Below are 22,316 nucleotides of genomic sequence, written 5' to 3' on the forward strand. Positions count from 1 at the left end.
GTCGTTGACGATCCAACGCTTCCCTGGTCGTCGTGGTAACCAAAGCGCACGCGCAGTCGGTTACGCTACCGGGGGCGGGACTAGTGGGGGCTCCACCCAGGTGCGTGCGTAGCGGATCACGTGGGTAGCGGACCTGCGGCTGAGTCTGGGGCGGCGGCCGCGCGGACTGGTGGCGGGACGGGCTTCGGAGACCGCGCGGCTTGCTGCAGGTATTGCGCCCATGCCTTTAGCGCCCCGCTTCCGGCCCTTGCCACGCCCCCGGGGACCCCGACCCTCGGGAACGCCCCCCACACCCTTCTGCGCGTCCCGTAGCTGGGAACTCTTGTCCGCGCTCCCGGAGGTCCCTCGGCAGCCAGAGCAGGTGTCCCGGGCCTCATCTTCGCCGCGTGCGTCGCACAGGCGACACGCCCTGTGACCGCCCTTTTGTCGGTGCCGCCGTATCCTTCTTTCTCCGCCGCTGGGTCTGAATGGGTTCTGGGATTCAGAACTGATGCCGAATGACAGCGCTGCTGAAGAAAGCGCGCAGATCCTGCAGAGCCGGGTGGGTTCTGCAGAGTCGCTGGGCGGCGCCCGGCGGCGCAGGGGAGGGATGGGGAACCGAGCCGGCGAGTCCCTGTTCCACTACCAGGACTCAGCCACACCCCTGGGCTGTGACCCCAGGGGATACAGGTTCCCACGAGCCTGTCGGGGATAGGTGGTGTCTCACTGACCACCGGCCAGGGCTCTGAGCCGCACCTGAGTCTCAGGTCTTAGCGCTAACATTCTGGGATATGACTGCGTCCTTTTTCTCTTGTGTAGTATTGCCTGTGAGATCGAAGGAGGGGGTAAAGCGAGGCCGTGGGGATAACGCACTTAGAAACATTTTCACAAAGTCGGATCAGTACAAATAGCGGTAGCTAACATCGAACCCGGAGTAATAATCCTGGCTAATGGCTACGGTTTATTGAGCGGTTGCGAAAGGCTGTGTTGTAAGTGCTTTTTATTCATCACCTCCTCTAATTCTCGTTGCAGCCGGGAAGGGTTAGCCCCTTTCACAGGTGATGGCCAGAGGACAGGTGTTGTGGTGTAACTTAATCTCCAAGGGCAGGATCTCTTTTTCGGTGACCCCAGCCATTTCGAGAATATTTCAGAAGTGCAGAGTTCAACGGTACTTTATTAGTGGAGTGTGTGTGTTGCTCACTCATGTGTGGGTGTGGAAGCCACAGGTCAGTGCCTATTACTCTCGGCCTTATATTTTGAGAAAATGTCTTATACTAAACCCAGCGTTTCCTTTAGGCTAGTCTGGCTGGCCCCCATGACTCTCTTGTTTGTTTTTTCCTTCCCAGTATTGGGGTTACAAATTGGTTCTACAGTTTTCTGCTGAGCCAACTCCCAGTTCCCAGTGGATTTTTTTTTGAGGCAAAATTTGCCTATCAAAATTAATCATTTTAGCCATTTTGAAATGTGCAACTTAGTGCTTTGTAGCATATTTACAGTGCTGGGCAGTTGTCATCCCTAGTCCCAGATAATTCCCATCACCCCAAAAGAAATTCCACCCCATCAGCTGCAGTTTGAGCCCACCTTGGCCCCAGATTGGGTTCCTGATCTGTTTCTGTGTCTGTGGGGTTCCCAATTGCAAACATGCTTTATACATGTGTTGGGTCTGGCTTCTGGCCCTCGGCCTCACATTTTCATGGCACAGCGTGTACTCATGCCCTGGTCCTCTTTAGAACTCAGTCATATTCCACTGTATTATGGTTGGGCCCCACTGTGATCATTACTCGATGGGCATTTCAGCAGTTTCCGTTTTTGACTAGTGTGAGTCAGACTGGTAGGAACCCTCTTTACAGAATTTTAGTGCAAGCAAAAAAAAAAAAGTTATTTTGGATAAGTGCCTAGGAGTGGGCTGCTGTTGCCTTAATTCCTGGTGCCTAAGTAGAGACCTGGATCTAGGGTAAGAGTCCCGGGTTCTGGGTTCCCTGTTACTGTTCTTTCCCCTCAGTCTCACTGCTGGTTCAGTCAGTGATCAAGAACAGACCAAAGAAGATAAGGAACTCCCAAAATGTCACTGATCTGTAAGAGAATTTGCCAGATGCTGATGCGAAGTTTTTGGGATTTTTTTTTTTTTGTCCTCTTCAAGAGTGAAACTTGAGCTCTGGCACAAACAGTATCTAAAAGGATTTACTAAGGCAATATTGTGTTTACTAAGGCAATATTGTATTTGCTAAGGCAATACTGTATGCACAGCATTGTGGTGCTGTAGAGCCCTATAGAGGATGCGTGAAAACAGGTTTCCACCATTACAAAATCCAGGATCGCAGACTTAAATCAGAACAGCTTCTAGAAAATGCTGTGAGGAGACTTCTGCCGGAGTTGCGGCGGGAAGTCAAATGCCGTGAGCACTGCTGGCAAAGGAAGGGGCTTGGAAACAGAGACTTCCAGCGCATCAACAATGTGAGCAAGAAATAGCAGAGAGAGTGTGTGTCTAGAGTCTGTCTAGAATTCTTGTCTTTCTGAGAGAAAGGCCACATCGTAGGAAGAGGGGCAGACGGGAACGGGCATTTCGGAGATTGAGAGGCAGCAGGAGCACATATGGTTCACAAGAGCCTTGGCCCCTTGCTAACCACCCTACACACCCTGTTGTTGGAGGGTGAACTCTTGGGTGTTCCCACAGGTGGCACACCCACCTGTGAGACAGGTGAGTCAGGTCTGTCTCTTGGCAAGGGAGAGTGGAACCCTCGAGGGCCTTGTGGCCCAGCAGTTCCACTGTGTGGCATGCCCCTTTGTGAATGCCTGCACCAATGCCCAAGAGATGTTCCTAAGAATTTGAGGGGTGACCCCGGGCTGGTGGTAGCATAGACAGGAATTGTATGTGGGTGTGTCATGACCCAGAGCAAAGCTGTGACCTCAGCTGGTAGAAGAGTCTCAGAGGTGGAGGGCGCAGGTCAGTTCGGGACACTGGGGCACTCCTCAGGAGCCACTCAAACAGGCGGCACTTAGCAGCGCCGTGAAGTGTTTCAGAACAGAAAGCTGGCAGCCAGAGTAGCAGGTTTGGGGTATAAGCTGTGATGCCAGCACTCATGATGCTGGGGTAAGATCAAAGCAGTCTGCGCCTCAAAAATAAAGAGGAAGAAAGAGAGAAAGAAACCCCAGCTTTTGGGAGGATGTGCCCTTCAGTGTAGAAGAGGGGACAAGAAGGAAGCCTGGGTGTCTTGGAGTTTATTGGATGCTGCTTTTGTTGGGCTAGTTACTGAGTAGGTGTTTTGTTTTCCTTCAGACTGTGCATAGTAGGTTTTATACTTTGGAATGCGTTTTCTAGTTTCTTTTCCAAAATTTTTTTTTGAGACATGTTCTCATTTGTGAACCAGGATGCCCTTGAATTCATTCATATCCACTTGCCTCTGCCTCTTGAATTCTGAGATTAAATGAATGTGCCACCATGCCCTCCCTTCTAATTATGGAGGAGTTGGTTTAGGACATAGCTCCTGACCTCTGGAGGCCTGAGCTCCAGTTGCAGAGTCAGAGACAAGTGAAATAAATATTGTGTTAGAGACAGAGCAGCAGGAGAGGAGGGGTCCTCAGGCTGGAGGAGGTTGCTCCTCAACTTCCTGATGGCTGGGGATTTAAACCAAGGACGGAGAGTGGATATGAGCTGGCTTAGAAGGCTGAACAGGACTTGGGGTTCTGTGTCCAAGGCAGACTCAGTGGACACACCAGAGCCAGACGAAAAGTGCAGCCTCTGGCTGCAGAGGGTAAGGAGGCCTTGTCAGTCCTTCCCAGCCTGGGTCACCCTTCAGTCCAAGAGCAAAGGACTTTCATCCTGATAGCACTATTCTCATGCTTAGCCATGTCACATGTCTTCCAGACTGACAGTGCATTGTCTGCCTGCCCATCCCTTCTTCCTGGCATCTGTCCCTGTGTCCACCATACTTCCTTCTGTGACATGATTACTACTAGTTCTGCAGGAAGAGACTACAAGTCCACCTCACCACACCGAAGTCACAGTCCCCAGAAGGGACTTCTGGAGACCCCAGAGAAGATTGTCCTTGCCTTTGCTACCTCCCAGAGTCCTTCACGGGCCTTTGACTGTGACCCCCGTGGAGACTATGGTCATGTTACTCACCGCGTCTAACTTTCCTGCCCTGTCTAAGGACACGTGGGGATGTCCAGTCATGCCCCGGGACTGTGGCTGGAGTGGGAGCGGGGACTGGCTAGATAGCCGTTCTCTTTCTGTCCTAGGGATCTTACTCATCTATTAGAAGTGTCCTATGTATGTTCTGTTTTCACCTCCCTCCCTCAGCAGACCAGCAGATGCCCTGCCTCACTGATGGTCAGTTAGCTTTCTGTGCCTCTCCAGGCTTATGGGCCCAGGGGACTCCTAGATTTATTTCTGAAGTTATCTTTGATCTGGGACATTGAGTTGCCGTTTTCAGCCCTATTTGAATGGCTTTGTTTTCCATGTACACTTTCCTGTATGAGACCCGCCCCTTTCCCCCCATGGGCCAGTAACTACCAGTGTAGGTTTTTTGATGGCTTTGTGCTTTATTCATAAACCATCTGGTGTTTGACTACATCAGGCTTCTTTGAGTTTGGTGTGTGTGCGTCAGGTCTCACTTTGGTCTGGCTGGGAGGAATGTGTGCATGGTGTTTCTTTTTTTTTTTTTTGGTTTTTCGAGACAGGGTTTCTCTGTGGTTTTAGAGCCTGTCCTGGAACTAGCTCTTGTAGACCAGGCTGGCCTCGAACTCACAGAGATCCGCCTGTCTCTGCCTCCCAAGTGCTGGGATTAAAGGCGTGCGCCACCACCGCCTGGCCTAACGATTTATTTATTTATTATGTATACAGTATTCTGTCTGCATGTATGCCTGCAGGCCAGAAGAGGGCACCAGACCCCATTACAGATGGTTGTGAGCCGCCATGCAGTTGCTGGGAATTGAACTCAGGACCTTTGGAAGAAGGGACAGTGCTCTTAACCACTGAGCCATCTCTCCAGCCCCCCCCCCCCTTTTTTTTTTGGTTTTTCGAGACAGGGTTTCTCTGTGGCTTTGGAGCCTGTCCTGGAACTAGCTCTGTAGACCAGGCTGGTCTCGAACTCCCAGAGATCTGCCTGCCTCTGCCTCCTGAGTGCTGGGATTAAAGGCGTGTGCCACCATCGCCCGGCTTTGCATGGTGTTTCTTATGTCAAGACTCCAGCACACCAGGGCTGTCAGTGCCTGTTTCTAAGGAACACCTCACAGTTGGTGGGGCCATGGTCTCAGCAGTTCATGACAGTGGCAAGCTGGGGAAGGGTCTCCAGGGGGAAATGGAGAATCCTACCAAGCCTCTCAAATCATCCCCCTCCTTTAAGCCCCTCACGTTCCTGCTACTTCTGCCAGCGGTGAGAAAGTGTTGGGCACCTGGGTTCAAGCAGGCCAGCCAGAATCTACCAGGCTTTGGGCGTGGGCTACACAGGCTGGTTGTTGTGGTGTGGAAAATTGAAGCAGGTGTTGTGGGGGGCTGAGGAAGGGTCTGGAGCGAGAGGATGACCCTTCCACAGGCTGGTGTAGAGACCATAGCCAGGTGCTCTTAGGCAGTATAGATTGCTGTTGATCCCCCAGCTCACCTGGATGGAATTTTGTCCTATCTGATGCTGTGTCCCTAAGAAGAGTCAGGATGAGGAAGGAATGCCCCCTCCACTGCCTGCAAGGCCAGGGGACTGTCCCCAGGCACACAGTTTTTAGTTGTGCTTTGTTTTGAAAGCATTGGTCTTAGTTTTGCATAAAGTGTTCCCAGCTGAGCCTGGGTTTTGTTTGTTTGTTGTTGGCTTCCTTTCCCCTTCACAGCTGCCTCTCAGGGCAGAGCTGGCAGCAAGATGCTAAGAGAAAGAAGACTGGGGCTGACAGTGAGGAGAGCAGAACCCCAAGGTCAGGCACCTTCTGCTGGATTTGCTGTACTGGTGTTCAGAGTCTTGGGAAAGCTGGGGCAGAGGGGCAGTAGCTCCATCTCTTCATCCCCCTCTCCTCCATTTTCTCTCCCTCTTTCTTTTCTTCCTCCCTTTCTTTGCGGTGCTGGTGCTTGTAGTCAGGACTTCATGTTGAATAAGCGACTGAGTAACACTTTCACCCCCTCCCCATCCTTAGATATTTTTCCATTAAGTTCCAGGCTGGCTTTGAACTTCGATCTTCCCACTTTAGCCTCTTCAGTAGTTGATTTTTTTTTTTTAAAGCAGTCTCTGTGTATCCCTGGCTGGTCTAGAACTTACTATGTAAACCAGGCTGGCTTTGAACTCACAGAGAGCCACCTACCTCTGCCTCCCCAATGTTGGGATTAAAGGCATATACCACCAGTTCAGCTGGGGTCTGATTTTTTTTCTTGTTTTTTATTTATTTATTTATTTATTTTGAGCAAGGTCTTACTATTTAAATAGCCTAGCTTTTTGGCCTCAAACTGGGACTCCTCCGTCCTCAGCCTCCCAAATTACGTGTCCACACCACTATACAGGTTGAGAATAGCTTTTAAAACATACTGTGACGTCAGCTGGATTTCTGCCACTTGGAACATACTGGGGAGAGTGCACTGTGTGGATCAGGGCCTCCGCAGCTTGCATGTCTTCTGTCTGGCTGCTGCTCAGTTTTCTCTTCATGCTTCCCTGTGCCTTGGGAGGCCATGTGCTCACAGGTTCCTGCTCGGTGGTTAACGTGTTTCATTTTCCCTAGGCAAAACTTGATAGATCGCAAATTACATCACAGGAGACACAGAGGGCACCCACTCCATCCCCAAGACTTGTGCCATTTTTGCCGCTGTGTTGACTGTTTCCAGGACTTCCCACCTCTCACTTTAAATGGATTTCCTTCCAGAAGTCATTCCCACAAGCTTTATGTTTTCTTTTCTGAGGGAGAGGGGGTGGTACTTAAAATCAAGTTGCCTGTGCATAGCCTCCACTGTCTTACTATGCATGTGAGCCTTCAGGCTCCTCTGGCCACCCAGTGTGCACTGGATCTTACTGCAGCAGCTCCTCTGCCCTGGTCCAGGATGGAGCACAGCCCTTGGTCATGCCATCAAGACTGTGCCTGGCCTCTGTCCACCTCTCCAGGGTCCCCTCTGCTCGTAGGTTAAGATATCCAGATGAGCTTGCATTTTAATTGTTAAATGCCTGCCTCTGCCTTGGATCCTTAACACAATACTTGGGACGTGTCTGCCCTTTAGTGTTTGCTGTGTACACACCTAGAAGAGGTGTGTGCGACTTTCTCAAACCTAGAGGCCAGGAGGGAAAATACCAGGCAAACCAAGTTAGTAACAGGCTGTATGTGTGTATGTGTGTGTGTGGGGGGGTGGTGTTGCTCTGCTGTTGCAGGAGGGCATCATCATCTCGTGTTTTAGGGGTGCTCCTTATATTTAATATTCATATTTTCGGGGACCAAGGTCATATTCTGTCACTACTTGTGTTTATTCTACTTGTCACTGTTGAGGTAGTAGGCCCTCTGTACTTACTGGGGAGCTGGACACTTTCCAGCTGCCATCAGTGATAATCATGCCTCCTGCAGCTCTGAAGTAGGGCACTCATGTTTCTCTTTGTTCAGACTGCTTGTAGCTCCGAGTCGGGATTTTGGGAAGAATTCCATAGCCGAGTAGTTCTGTTGAATAATCTCTTGGAAGGCCAGCACTTCCTAAGCCACAGGTGTTAGACATGAGGTCATGCGGTGGTGACAGTCTCAGGTTGTGTGCCCTCAGGAGTTTTGTTGCTCCTGAGGAAGTCCACAAAATGCAGCTCTCTCTTCTTTTCCCTGCAGGTTGCCATGGCTGCTGTTGACAGCTTCTACCTCTTGTACAGGGAGATCGCCAGGTCTTGCAATTGCTATATGGAAGCCCTGGCCTTGGTGGGAGCCTGGTACACAGCCAGAAAGAGCATCACGGTTATCTGTGACTTCTACAGCCTGATCAGGCTGCACTTCATCCCTCGCCTGGGGAGCAGGCCCGACCTCATCAAGCAGTATGGAAGATGGGCTGTCATCAGTGGTAACTTGATCTCAGCTCCAGTGGTCTTTCTCTTTGGGTTGTATTTTAAGTCAGTGTTTCCAGCAGGCAGCTACAGAATTTAAGTGGAGGCTTCTGCCTCCTACTGAGACCTCATTCTGTGCTCTTCCCTTCTTCCCACTTCACTTTAGGGAGCCCTATCCTCCAAGGCATCCCCCTCATTACTCCAGCTCCTACTCCCCAGCCTCCCATTCCTGCCTCTCACACGTCTTTTCTGCTGTCTGTTTTGAAATTGTCCTTTGGGGTTGTCAAAGTTCTCAGAAATGCTTTATCTGTTTTGAATTGCATTGTGATGTATTTCTGTGTCCCAGAAAGCTCATCCTGACACCTAAGCAAGCCAGGGGTGAGATTGGAAGCAGATTCCACAGTATCCTACTCCAGCGGGCTGAGTGTGAGCAGTTCCTGGTCTGTCTGCCAGGGTAGCTTAGAGTGCATGCATGAGTGCATGCATTCGTGTGTGTGTGTATGTGTGTTGTGTGCATGCACACATGTGTGTGCCATGTGTACATCTAAAGGCCTGGGAACAACTTTTGGGAGTCAGTTCTCTCCTTCCACCATGTGGGTCCTGGAGTTTGAACTCAGGTCATCAGGCTTAGCAGCAAGCACTGAGCCTCTGGCTAGTTCCTGCCTGAGTATCTTTAGCTTTATGGTTCACCTTATCAATTTAGCATAGTCCTTTACTGACAGATGTTATGCATTTTCCCCCTAGTGTGTGATTTTCTCTGATGAGATCAACCGTGAGCAGTTCTGGTTCTCTGTAAGGATACCATGCTTCAACACACTCATGCCTCCTGGCTTGCCTTACAGGGGCCACAGATGGCATTGGGAAGGCCTATGCTGAGGAGTTAGCAAGCCGGGGACTCAACATGATCCTGATTGGCCAGGAAGAAGAGAAGCTGCAGGCTGTGGCCAAGCACATAGCTGATACATATAGGGTGGAGACAGTTGTCATGGTGGCGGACTTCAGCAGAGGCCGGGAGATTTATGCTCCAATCCGAGAAGCCCTGAGAGACAGAGACATTGGCATCCTGGTGAATGACGTGGGTGCGTTCTACCCCTACCCCCAGTATTTCACCCAGATTCCTGAGGACACGCTCTGGGACATTGTGAATGTGAACATTGCGGCTGCAAGCTTGATGGTCCACATAGTGCTTCCGGGAATGGTGGAGAGAAGGAAGGGCGCCATCGTCACAGTGTCTTCTGGCTCCTGCTGCAAGCCCACACCACAGCTGGCGGCCTTTTCTGCATCCAAGGTCAGGCTCTTCTTACTGTGGGATGCTCAGGGAGCAGTCAGCTCCTTTTGCTTATGCTGGCCATTTTCCCTGAGATGGGAATAGGCAAGTCTTTTGCTTCTGGGTTTTCTTTCAAGGTTCTTCTAGATTCAAAGTCCTCCCCTTCTGCCCCCCTCTCCCTTCAGGCATACCTGGACCACTTCAGCCGAGCCCTGCAGTATGAGTACGCCTCTAAAGGGATCTTCGTGCAGAGTCTGATCCCCTTCCACGTGACCACCAGTGTGACTGCGCCTGGCAGCTTCCTGCACAGATGCCCGTGGCTGGCACCTTCACCGAGAGTGTATGCTCAGCACGCGGTGTCGACCCTGGGCATTTCGAAAAGGACCACAGGCTACTGGTCCCACTCTATTCAGGTAGCCCCATGCCTTCAAACGCTCTGTCAGCCATGCCAGGGACCGAGGGTTGGGAATCCTCGCTCACACCTCCCATTCTCAGTGATTGTGCTTACAGCTCTAGATGCTCATGTGTGGGGATTACTGTAACGATTTTCAGGTTTTCTCATTTTCCCCCAAAACATGATATAGGCTACTTTGGTGCATGGGGGAATGTGAAGCTACTTGGTGCTTGAATAGGGATTTCAGTGCAGAGATATTGGTGATGCCCGAAGGGAAGTGCTATGTGCACAGTCCAGTTCAGGAAGCCCTAAGATAGGGCCGTAAGTGTATCACCATCATGTCAAGTAAATCTCCATGTATTCCTGGATTTGTTTACTCAGGAAACATAGACTGTTTCCTAAGATTTTTTTGTTGTTGTTGAGACAAAATAAAGATCTTTTTAATTTTTAGAAACAGGGTTTCTCTGTGTAACAGCCCTAGCTGCCCTGGAATTAGCTCTTGTAGACCAGGCTGACCTCGGACTCACAGAGACCCACCTGCCTCTGTGTACACCACCACTGCCTGGACAAAACAAATATCTTAAGAGTATTTAGGGGCCAGCCAGATGGTTCAGCAGGTTAAGGTGCTTGCCACCAGGCCTGATGACCTAAGTTTGATCTCCGAGACCCACGTGGTGGAAGAGCTCTGCCTCCCACAAGGTGTCTTCAGAGCTCTACACACACCACGGTGTGCGCGCACACACACAAATCAGTGTAATTAAAAATATTTTGAAATACATTTGAGCTTCTGTCAGGTGTGGTGGCTCATGCCTTTAATCCCAGCACTTAGGAGGCAGAGGCAGGTGAGTTCAAAGCCAGCCTGGTCTACAAAGTGAGTTCTAGAACAGCCAGAGCCTGTCTTGAAAAACCAAAAAAAGAAAAAAAGGAAAAAAATTTGAACTTTATGAAATATTTAAAATTACGATTTTAATCACAAGGGGCAGTAACTAAATATTTATAGTAATTTGTTTCTTATTATCTGGACTAGAAATAGATGTTACTAGATTTAGATTTTACTGAGCATTTTTGATTATGAGTTAAATACTTCGGGGGCTATTGCACATCAAGATAATTTAGTTTACTATGACAAAATAAATGTGAGCAAATCAACAGATAATTCTTATATTCGTCTAAAGGCTCAGAACTATAGGTTTGTCTAAAATGCTGTCTTGGTAGCTCTTTCTGAGTCTGTATTTCTCAAGAACCGAGCAAAGAAACCTGAAAAGTAGTTTAAGGCTAGAAATGGTAGCCCAGCCATCTCTTCAGTAGGCAGGAGGATCTCAACTTAGGGTCAGCCCAGCCTATGTAGTGAGACCTTTTCTTTCTTGAAGCAAAAACAAAAAGTGAAGAGTGGCTCCAAGGCCTTAAAGTTGTCTTGGAGATGCAGCCATGAGGACAAATCATGACGAAATATTTTGACCATGTCTGAAACACCAACATCTTAATGGCAGGTGGATTTGGTCCACGTTAATGAACTCTAGAATGTATTCTTCACCTAAGTGGAGGCTTATAATCCCGGCTGCTTTGGAGGCTGCAGCAGAAGGATTGCAAAGCCTGCCTGAAATGTAGAGTGAGTTCAAGGCCAGCCTGGGCAACTTATCAAGACCTTGTCTCAAAATAGAAAAAGTTTAAAATGAGAGAGAGAGAGAGAGAGAGAGAGAGAGAGAACTAGGGATGTTGCTCAGTGCTTGAGTGCTTGCTTAGGAAGCATGGGGCCCTAAATTCTATGTATTTTTAAATGTACTTTAATGTATTTTCTGCCAGGAGAGTCCATGAAGCTATTTAGTGCTCAGAGTAGTTTTCTGTACAGAGCTGTTAAAACTTTAAGTTTTCAACCTTGCCAGTCTGTTTCTTTTGTCTTTCCCCCCACTAATTTTTAGGGTGATGCCCTTTTAAAGCATTTTGAATTTTTAATTTTATGTGTTTACATATGTTTCTCTGGGTATGTGCACATGATTGCAGTGCCCACAGAGGTCATAAGAGAGTGTCAGATCCCCTGGAGCTGGAGTTCTGGGTAGTTGGGAGCTGTCTGATGTTTGCTGGGAACTGAACTCCAGTCTTCTTGAAGAGCAGCCAGCTCTCTTAACCATCTCTCCAGCCCGTTTCTGTTTTACAGCACAGATAATTCATCCACTGCTGTCTTGACCATGCTGTACTTCTCTATTGGCTCTGGCTGGGACTTTTCCCTTGTAGTTATTACTTCCTCTGAATGCTATTTCCCAGGGTCACAAAGGGCTCAGTTTTATGAAGATTTCAACTCCCTGTCATTCTTTAGCTCTAAGGAACAGATTGGGGATTTGTCATAGGAATGGTACAGTGTCTCACCCCAGTTGGCCTCCTGTGGGTGTTTAGTGAGAACGGTGTTCTGCATTTGTTTGTTGCTGGGAGGAGGAAGTGGATAGCAGACATGCATGGTGGATCTCTGCTCAAGCGGTGAACATCACGTTAGTGGTGTGTCCTGCCTGGAGATGTGTAACACAGTGATAGATGGAGCAGGAGGGGAGGAAGCGTTGGTCCACTCTGGTCCAGATGGGTGGCTGCTGGAGAAGAGGTCATCAGGCATGATGGAAGCTAGTGGGACCAGGGTCCTGGGGACTTGTGCAGAGAAGCTGAGGTGGCAGTTACACAGGTGGGCGTCCAGGTGAGGGACTTGTATTGGAGACAGGTTTGCAGGTTGGCAGCGTTTGGTAACGCCATAGAGAGAGCATGTAAGGAGAAGAATCAGGCGAGAGTCTCAGCATGGCAGGACAAAGGAGGAAAGAGGTCTAGCCTAGATGAGGATGACTGAGGGAAGCCTGGTGGAGACGGACAAGACCCTTCCTCAGTGGCGCCAGTGCACCCAATTCCCAGCAGCTCAAGTTCTGCCACGGGGAGAACTTGGATTGGAGTGCAGAGTTGAAATCTTCATAAAACTGAGCCCTTTGTGACCCTGGGAAATTGCATTCAGAGGAAGCAATAACTACAAGGGAAAAGTCCCAGCCAGAGCCAATAGAGAAGTACAGCATGGTCAAGACAGCAGTGGATGAATTATCTGTGCTGTGAGCCATTCCCAGGTCCTCGCAAGGGACCCCCATAAGACTCCTTTCATCTCCTTGGATGTAGATGAAATCCTGTTCAGGGTGGTACAGCTTTAGCTTCTCTTGGATTTAGAATGATTTACTTAAGACATATGTTCCCAGGAGCATGCAGAAAGGGAGTGGGCACTGATGGTGGGCATCATGATGGGGCATCTTGTCTTTGTGCTGCCTTGACTGAATCGCAGTGACTACCCTATGCAGAAGCAAACCTCAGTATGGAAGGGGGCTCAGAGTCTGTTTAATGCAGTCACTAGATGTCTGTTAACAGGGCTAGATCCCACACTGATCTGTACCCTTATTTCTTCAGCTTTGATGGTTTAGGATTCTAACCATGTCTCTCTCTTTCATTTGTAGTTTCTTTTCGCACAGTATATGCCTGAGTGGCTCTGGGTGTGGGGAGCAAACCTTCTCAACCGCTCCCTACGGAAAGAGGCCTTATCTTGCCAAGCCTGAATCTGGAAGCTCTGGAGAAGCTGGGCCAAGCCACAGTAACCTGCAGTATTCCGGCATTTGGAAAACACATGTAGTTCACTTGCGTATTGTCTCTTCCTGAGTACCTAGTGTGTTACCATCTTTCATGAGGCCGACTTTCAGTCTGTGAGAAAAACCTCAGGGACCACATGGGTGGCCCAGGGCACGTAGTCACGAAGCCTGAGAACAGAACAGAAGGCTTCCCTAGCACTTAGAATGTGACTAGCCAGCTCCTGGAAGGAGCTGGTTTCCTCTTTTAGGTGATTATAGTATTGGCTTTCAGATGTTCATCATGCTGGGCATGGTGGCTCATGCCTTTAGTCCCAGCACTCGGGAGGTGGAGACAGGTGGATCTTTGGGAGTTTGTCTGGGCTATATAGTGAGTTTCGGGCCAGCCAGGGATATATAGTTAAAACCTATCTCAAAAGAAAATATATAATAATGTTCATCAGGAAGACAACAGAAAAGTATTATTTTCTAACTGTGAACTGTGAGTGCAGGTGGTATTAGCAGTAGATGTGTGTGTCACACCATATAGCTCCATGTAGGGGCATGTGTGTGCACCCTGCCTTTCCCTATGGTCCCCCTAGAACCATGTGTGTACTGTGCGCTGTGTGTCTGAGCAATGTTGTTGATATGACTTTAATAGAGTCTTTGTCAGGACGAGGTAATGGGGAGCCTTACCATATTAAAGGTCCAGGTTACTCCTTTTCACGTGGTAAAAGCCTGCCTAGCTCTGTCGTGGGCTTTACCATGTCTGATGCTGCTTCCTTTGCGTGGTTTTTGTTTAATTCTATGGGAGGGTTTCATTTCTAGATTGGAATACATAATGGGTTGTCTTGATTTCTAAGGTAAAAATTGTGGCTAAGGAGTGATTTCTCAGTACATCCATGTTGTAACTGCTTATAGCTGGTTTTCATATACTTTTCTATGTAACCCAATTTCATCCCAGGAGCACTGTTGATAAAATCAAGTGTTTGTAGAATAGTGGTTAAAATATAAGCAACGTTCATGTGTGTTATGTGGTATTGTGTAAATGGTGTTAGAAACTCATTTTTGGCCTGTGTAATGAATGTATACTTTATAGGGAATGCCTTTATTGGTGTGAAGATAATTTACACAAACCCCCACAATATGGGTGAGCATTGAAACTTGCTGTGTTTAATTTGGTCTTATAAAACCAACCACTTATAAGGGTTTTACAGCTGGCACTTGGGAATTCATAGGTCGTGGCATCGAGTGCAGAATGGAGGGATGTGGCGCTTAACATTGTGGTGCTGATGCTGTGCCTGGATGAAAATGGGTGAGATGCTAGGACTTGTGTGGAATTATTTTAGGTGACATTCCATCATCTGTAGGCCCTGTGTGCTTTTATGTTGAATATGCGCTTTACCCACGACATCCCCTGTGGCATTTCTAGCTGGGCCTCAGATCCAGAAGATTGAAATTCTTCCTGTCTTCAATTATGTCTTCAAAACATGTGCAGAACCCCACGTTTGGAGGTAATGGCAGGAGACCAGTGGTTGGAAGCTTCTGTCGTACTGATGGAACTTGGGTGAATATGTGATAAGCAACAGCAACTCCGCTTGAAACATCACCAGGCATGATCCCATGGGGGTGGGGGGAGGCAGGAGACTCAGGAGTTCAAAGCCATCATGGAGCACATAGTGAAACCACGGTTCAGGAAGCAGAAACCATAGCAGGAACACACTGTCGTTCTGTGTGAGGTCCTGTGGTCCAGTATGCACACTTGTCAGCTACAGCGCAGAGCTCTTGCTATGACTGTAGTGATGCCCCTCAGCAGGACTCAGCTAGAACACTGCTGCAGACTCAGAGCACAGTGATCCATGGCGCCAGCAGAAGACCAACAGGCATCCTTAGGCTTCCAAGCTTTCAGACTCGGCCCCTTCGCTGAGAGTTACTCTTCTCACTGTGGACATGGTGGGTTTTTGTTTGTTTGTTTGAACCAAGGAAGGAGGAGCTCTGAACTTGAACCTTTGTAACTTACCCTGTGAATTGAAATGTACCAATAAAAGCATCACTGTTTCCTTCAGAAGGTGTCACTGCCTTGTCCCTTGTAGACAGGATTAGCAGAAGTTGACACCTGTGACTGTCACTGATTAAACAGCAGGGCGCACATCAATGTGCCCACTGCCTGCAGAGCACCCGAAGGATCTTGCTCTTATCCGCTGATGGCTGAGTAGGTGAGGAGGGGTTATGGACTTGGCATGATGAGTGTGGGTCACTCATCATGAGCCATTTTAATTTTGTGGTGGGTACAAAAGCCAGTTGTAGTAGGTTTTAAAAAGTGGGAAGAAAAAAATGAGAACAGGTAAAGTTATGAACAGTTTTTCTTAACATTTGGTTTTTATTTCATTATGTGTATATTTGTGAGGCTGCGTGAGTTTGTGTGCACCATGTGCATACAGATGCTGTTGGAGGCCAGAGGGCAGCAGATTCCCTGGAACTGGACCTACACATGGCTAGGAGCTACTATGTGGGTGGTGGGGTTCAAACCTGGGTCCTTGAGCCTTCTCTCCAGTCCCTAAGGTTTTATTTTTCTTTGTATTTATATATCTGTGAGTGTATGCCACATGTGTGCAGGTGCCCACAGAGACCAGAAGAAAGAGTCAGATGTCTGGACAGAAGTTACAGTTACCTGATGTGGGTGCTGGGCATGAACTCAAGTCCTTGGAAGAGCAATAAGTGCTCTTAACCACTGAACTCTCTCTCCAGCCCCCTGACCGGCTGTTTTTGTTGTTTTCCTCAGTGATGTAAAATCTCCATATATGAGAACTAGAGGGTTGGTGGTGTCTCCTCAGACCTGATGATCCATGCCCTCAGCCTCTACTCCTGTCCACCCACAGTGAGCTGGACACAGTCCCTGACTTAGGACTGACGGTGCCTCCTATGTGCTTTGAGTTTTGACGTGTTTCCAGGAGAGTGGTATATGCAGTTTCAACACTCAGTGCTGGACAGCCGTGGCTCTGGCAGCTGTGTGGTCCCATGGTTACCCAGCAGTTATCCCCTGGTGTCTCTGTGAGATCAGCCCTGGGATCCCCATGGGCACCACAATCTGATGATGCTTCAGGTCCTTGGCTCAAAGGAAATAGCGTTTGCATGTAACTGCACAGGCCTTCTGCATGCTTGAATTCTCTCTAGATTATAACACCGGACATACATCAACACAGTGTATTATGGACTCAACATACCTTCCCAGTGAGAAGTCACTCCAGCAATTAGAGACTAATAAAGGAAACTAGTAATAGCATGGGACTGGTTCTAGCTACTGCCCCAAAGGGAACCAGCTCTGGACAGAAATCCCCATTGGTTTCAGTAGTTTCAGGGCCCCCAGTTGCAGTTCAGTCCCAAAGTGTGGCTGTTCGAATGAATGGGGAGATTTACAATACAGCCATTATCAGTTACCCTGAGACAGCTGCTAGGCTGTTAACCAGGGCCACCCTGCCTGCTCAGCAGAAAATCTCTCTTCTGCAGAAGAGGACGTGGACTTAATGAGAGCCAGTTCAGTGGCGCTGTGACCCAGTGCTGTCCTTTGGACGGTCCAACAGAGGCATGTTCTTTGATATGGAAGTGTTCCTGAGGGCTAGCTGTGAGCCTGGCTGTTTCCTTTTGTTATGGCTCTGCAGGTGGCATTCTTAGTGAACAAATCTTAACAGAAACACTCAGCAACCCTAAACTAACAAGCGTTGCTTTCCTACAGTTTGGTGAGCAAGCTGCTCAGCCTCAAGCACTCCTTTAGCTAAAGTCTGCTGCGTGTAACTCAAATCTTTCCTAAGCAGGCTTAACAGATCCTTTATACCATCAACTTTCGGTTCCTAGTTTCTCCTGCATCAGCAAGAGGCTTCTAGCTCCTGGGATCCAGGTGGCGGAGTGACTTGACCCCCTTGGGAAAGTGGTGATGTAGTAGGGAGTACTGCAAGAGAGCAAGACTGAAGTTCTTGCCAGTGGGCAGGCAGTAGGGTCTCTGCATAGCATCTCACGCAGGATGGGCTATCCATGGGATATGCTGGAGTCTGGGAACAAATGCAGTATGTTTTCAAGGTGTGGGGCTACATCTGCAGACCATATGTCTGCCTCAAGATGGCCTTTAAAAAATGTGTATGTCTATGTGCGCATGTGCACAGGAGTACAGGTGCCCACAAAGGCCCAAAACATCAGATCCCCTGAAGCTGGAGTTACAGGTAGGTTGTGAGCTGCCTAATGTGGCTGCAGGATCTAAACTTGGGTCCTCTACAAGAGTAGTGTGCCGTTTTACCTGCACCCCCACCCCCCACCCCCCACCCCCCGACACACACAGTATTTCGAGACAGAGCTCTGGCTGTCCTGGAACTCGCTCTGTAGACCAGGCTGGCCTGAAACCCAGAGATCTACCTGCCTTGCCTGAGTGCTGGGATTAAAGGTGTGCACCATCATGCCTGGTTTATGTGAATTCTTAACGGCCGAGTCATCTCTCGTGCTTCCAAACTGAACTTTCTGACAGAGCACCTGAGGAGCAAAGCACAAGGAGCTCTGCATGGGTCTCCTCTGCACCCTGCTCCAGATCCTCTTTCAGGAAGATTGCTCAGCTGCTGGTTCCAATGACCAACCCAATTTCTACACCAGGCTTGGAAGTCAAGGCCCATCTCCTGAGGTTGTGAGCCTGGGACTCTAGGTTGGCTTGTGGCCTCCATCATTTTATCCGGTTCAGTCACATCACCCAAGCATGCTGGCTGTCCACACATAGGCTGTGCCAGGGCCAACTGTGGTCCAACTCAGTACTAAATTAAGGCTGAGACTAGGTCTATCCTACTACATTCTGCCAGGCAGACTTTCACCCTGGCTGTTTTGTTCAAAACGGTAAGTATTTGGTCTTATAAAAGCCCTTTCTGTTTTCCAAGGTGCAGACAGCCCCGGCAGTAGTTGCAAACAGGGTCATCAGAGGCCATCCCGGCTGCTGGATCCACGGGCTAGTTTAGGAGAACATATAGATTTGGTTTATCTCAACAGCAATGGTGTTAGTTTAGGTGGGTGCACAGACCCAGGCCACTGGAGGCCTTCAGGCGCTGGGGTCATGATGGGTAATTTAGCAGGATCCATAGACCCTGGCCACTAAGCTGGGGCTGTAAAACTTTAATTCTGAAGCCATTTCTGACAACTCTCAGTCTCAGCAGTAATGCTCCCCCCTTCACCCCTGGGAACCAAGGACCTAACAATTGCCCACACACGTACTGAAATGTTGGGAACTTTCCATCATCTCCCTGAGTCCTTGTGAATGTTCTCCAAATAGAACTCAGGTATTGAATAGGGGCAAGATAAGCCTTAGGTATTGATTCAGTGACTGATGTTTTGACTTAGGCCCTGGGAAAGGGGCAAAGTTACCCTCAAAAGTTTTTCCTTACCTCATCTGATCTGGCAACCACTCTCCAGCCAATTATTGGTAATAGCCCTTTGTATAAACCAATCATAAGTTAAAGAACAACCCCCCAGACACCCCTCCCTTCTGTGGTTTTCCCCTTTAAAAATAGCCTGTAACAGACATTCAGGGTTTTCTAGCCTCCCGAATGCTGGAGGACCCTGTCATGGCAGAATTAATAAAATCCTCATGCTTTTACATCAGCTGTGATGTGAGAGATGGTCTCTTGGGGCGGCTCCTCCTCCTCCTCCTCGGTGATTGGACGCTAGGGTCCAACAGGGCTATGGACGTAGTTCAGGTGTTTGCGCTCCCAACGGCAGGTCCCTTTTCCCACTTTGCAGGCCAGCAAGCCGGCCGCCGCCCACCATAAGACCCGGTGTCTCCCCATCGCTAGAGCGCGATCCGACCTCGCTCCGCCCCAGGGCCGCAAATGTCGCGAGATCTCTGGAACTCCTCACCTCTGGCGCCCGGACATCGGGAGCGCGCACGCAGGTCGCGGGCGCGCGGGGCACGCCAGGCCGCCGCTCCTGTCCCACCTCAGCGGCGTGGTCTCGCGAGACTTGCGAGTAAACATCCCCGAATGGAGAGTCAAGGCGTGTTGGCGGCGGTGGCGCCGTTCCCCTCGGCCCGCCGACCTCGAGCCTGAGGCGAACGCAGGTACGTCAGCCGGCCGCGGGCGAGAGCTGGCCGCGCCCTAGGCCCGGCCGCTCGTTCCCCCGCGTGGGGGCCGCCGGCCACCGCTGTGGCTTCGCCAAAAATTCGCCCGGAGCAGGCGGAGCGGCGGTCTGGCCTGCGCCTGCGCGCCGTGGTGCGCACGCGCCGCCCTCCTCTGCAGGGCCCTGCGGTTGCGAGCCCCAGGGAGCGGGCCTGCAGGTCCGTGCACGTTAAGGCTCATATTGGCATTTACTGTAGGTTTTTTTGTTTTGTTTTTGTTTTTTTTTCCGAGTGGCGCTTTGAGGTGGCAGGAGGAACACTTGAAGGTATTGATCCTGGGTGCCAGCCTCTAGATTAGGAAGCGAAAGAGAAGCCGGATGGAGAGAAAAGCAGTTCCTTCCATTAAAATCTGTATGACTACTTTTTACACGGGGGAAAAATCATAGTATTTGAGACAAAGTCTAATTATAGCTCAAGCTGGCTTCGAGCTCTTGATCCTCCTTCCGCCTCTGGTGTTGGAATTAAAAACGTGCCCCTCCACACCTCCCTTACCGTTAGTTATCACAGGGTCACGTAAGTGTTACTGCCCAGTGTCAGCACCATAAGCCACTTGGAGAACCACTCCCGAGACCTCGGGGACCCTGTTGTCGTCAGTGTCCATGTTCAGTCTGCGGATCACCAGTATACTGTCTTCTTCGATTTGCCTTATGGGAATCGTCAGGAGTCACGCGTAGCCTTTTGTGCCTGGTTTCTTGGTGCCCTAGTTCCAGAATTCATCTTGTCGCATGAATCAGTCCTTTTTTTTTTTTTTTTTTTTTTTTTTACGGTTGTAGCATGAATCATTTCATCCTCTTTATGGATAAATGATATTCCATTGTGTAACAGCCCACATCCCTCCCACCTCCATTTATGTGGAACACTCTTTGCTACGGAATTTTTATCCTCTAGTATGTGACACATTTGGCCCCAGAGCTGTTTTATTTTATTTTTTTCTGGGACGTGGCTACCTGAGCTGCACTCGCACCCATTAGGACCCCGCAGCGCTCAGACATCCTGCATAAGCAAGAGTTGGCTGTTACTGTTCAAAAAGGTGATGTAGTGTTGGCAGCTCCCCCCAACCCCGTCACCTAGGAATGAAGGAGGGTGTTTTCTAGTCAGTTTCTTTTTTCTTGTTGCCATCATGTCCGTATATTCTTTGATTCTAGTCTGACGGTAGACCGCCCTTCCCGAAGGGGAAGAGAGAGAGAGAGAGAGAGAGAGAGAGAATATATGTGTATGTATGTGTGTGTGTGTGTGCGTGCGCGCGCACTTGAATATGGAGACCAGAGCTCTATAGGAGTCTCATTGTTCGTGCACCTCCTTAGTTTTTTGAGACAGGGACTCTGAACTGGTCAGTGCACCCCAGAGATGGTTCTGTCTCTGCCTCCCCGTGCTGGGATTGTGGGTGTGCACTGGCGTGCTCAGCTTTTTGTGTGAATTTTGGGAATATGAATTCAAGTCCTCGTGCCTCCTGGATCATTCCCCCCCAGGTCCTTCAAGGAGTGTTTTTAGTGGTTTCTTTTGGGGAGGAAGTTGTACATCATTAGCAACTTTTTTTAAATGATTTATGTATTTATTTTTATTTTATGTGCACTGGTGTTTTGCCTGCATGCATGTCTGTCTCTTTGAGGTGTTGGCTCCCCTGGAACTGGAGTTAAAGACAGTTGCAAGGTGCCATGTGGGTGCTGGGAATTGAACCTGGGTCCTCTGAAAGAGCAGCCAGTGCTCTTAACTGCTGAGCCATCTCTCCAGCCCCCTATTAGCAACTCTTGATTGCTAATTACTGTATCCTTTCTGAGGTGGTATAGATGGGTTCAGAACCAGTGATCTGAAATTCTAAGAAGTTCAGATTTTGGGAGGTGACAGACTGAGGCAGGTTAAAAAACTGAGAAATGAGTTGCTTTTTCTTTCCTAGTGGCGCAGTCTGTTTTGACTCACAAACCTATGTGTGTATGATATGTATAGGTGCACATGTGCCACAGCACACTTGTGGAGGTCAGAGGACAAGTGTGGAGTTGGTTCCAGGGATCAAACTCAGGTCATCAGGTTAGCATAGTAAGTGTCTTTACCCATGGGACTGTCTGACCAGCCCTTTTAATCATTTTTATTGTTATTTACTTATTTTATGTATGTGAGAGTTTTGCCTGTATGTATGTGTGTGCGCCACTGCCTGAGGAGACCAGAAGAGGACATCAAATCCCTTGGAACTGGCATTATAGACAGTTGTGAGCAATGAGGATACTGGGAATAGAATCCCATCCTCTGGAAGAGCAGCAAGTGCTCTTTACCATCGAGTCATCTCTCCAAACTCAGACTCTATTAATTTTGACAATGGTCTTTTTTTTCCCCCCTTACGGAAATGTGTTTCAGATAAAATGAGTAGAGTAGGAAGTTTGGTGGCACAATCTGTGGTTGGCTGGTACCTGTTAAATGTCTGGGGACTGGGAGAGACTGCTGAGAGCCAAGAGCACACTCTGCAGGGACAGGCAGAAAATGCTTCGGCTTCTCTGTTCACATAGTGCTGACTGACGGCTCCTTGAGACCTCCATATGCACCTTTATTTTAAGAGAGTATCTTCTGACACTGCTTAATTGTTAGCCCGTTAAACAGTGGGACTACAGCCAAATGTGCAATTAAGTTACAAAAGAAATCGTTTTCCAGCCAACTTTTAATTAAGTTGAATAGTACCCTTTCATGGTTTAAACAGCCTTCACTGGAGTTACTTCAGTAAACTAGTTTATTAAGAGGGAGGGCATAGTGACATAATTAGATGACTGTGATAAGGGTCATTTCCTTTCGTCTGAATTAGATTTTAAAGTTATATTCAAGCAAATAACTTCAGATATATTTAAATTATACCCAGGACTATAATCTTGGTGATGTTCTCTTACTTTTTACATTGTAAGTAGAATTTCAGAGCTGCAGGGGGACATTAGCTGCCTCTTGTAGCTTGCTCTCCTTCTCCCTCTTACACATGCACCCTGCCGCGTCTTGATGTGCAGGTGTC

General features: G+C 48.8%; 2 protein-coding genes across 3 annotated transcripts in view; both read left to right on the plus strand.

The window, feature by feature from the left end:
* Nucleotides 1–127: 127 nt before the first annotated feature.
* Hsdl1 (hydroxysteroid dehydrogenase like 1) lies at nt 128–15,250 on the plus strand. Its single transcript, XM_041650810.1, has 5 exons — nt 128–209; nt 7,747–7,972; nt 8,798–9,243; nt 9,408–9,635; nt 13,087–15,250. Exons 2-5 carry the CDS (start codon nt 7,753–7,755, stop codon nt 13,183–13,185), a joined length of 993 nt encoding a protein of 330 aa, XP_041506744.1. The 5' UTR covers nt 128–209; nt 7,747–7,752; the 3' UTR covers nt 13,186–15,250.
* A 3,878-nt stretch (nt 15,251–19,128) lies between these two features.
* The window catches only part of Mbtps1 (membrane bound transcription factor peptidase, site 1), a 54,882-nt gene continuing 51,694 nt past the window's right edge, over nt 19,129–22,316 (plus strand). Inside the window, exon 1 of one of the 2 annotated variants that reach the window (XM_041649970.1) lies at nt 19,129–19,273. The gene's annotated coding sequence lies outside the window, so the exon portion shown is untranslated. Of the gene's footprint in view, nt 19,274–19,356; nt 19,490–22,316 lie in introns of those variants that run through there. The other variant, XM_041649971.1, reaches the window with a different exon arrangement.

Source organism: Microtus oregoni, unplaced genomic scaffold (genome assembly GCF_018167655.1).
Source record: "Microtus oregoni isolate MIOR12 unplaced genomic scaffold, Mior012 000004F_ref0000308, whole genome shotgun sequence".
NCBI classification, from domain to species: Eukaryota; Metazoa; Chordata; class Mammalia; order Rodentia; family Cricetidae; genus Microtus; species Microtus oregoni.

Bases quoted from the DNA above. Each gene is read 5' to 3' on its own strand.
- Hsdl1 (XM_041650810.1), top strand. From the start codon at position 7,753: ATGGCTGCTGTTGACAGCTTCTACCTCTTGTACAGGGAGATCGCCAGG. The intron at 9,244-9,407 runs GTCAGGCTCTTC...CTCTCCCTTCAG, and splicing joins CGGCCTTTTCTGCATCCAAG to GCATACCTGGACCACTTCAG. The intron at 9,636-13,086 runs GTAGCCCCATGC...TTTCATTTGTAG, and splicing joins ACTGGTCCCACTCTATTCAG to TTTCTTTTCGCACAGTATAT.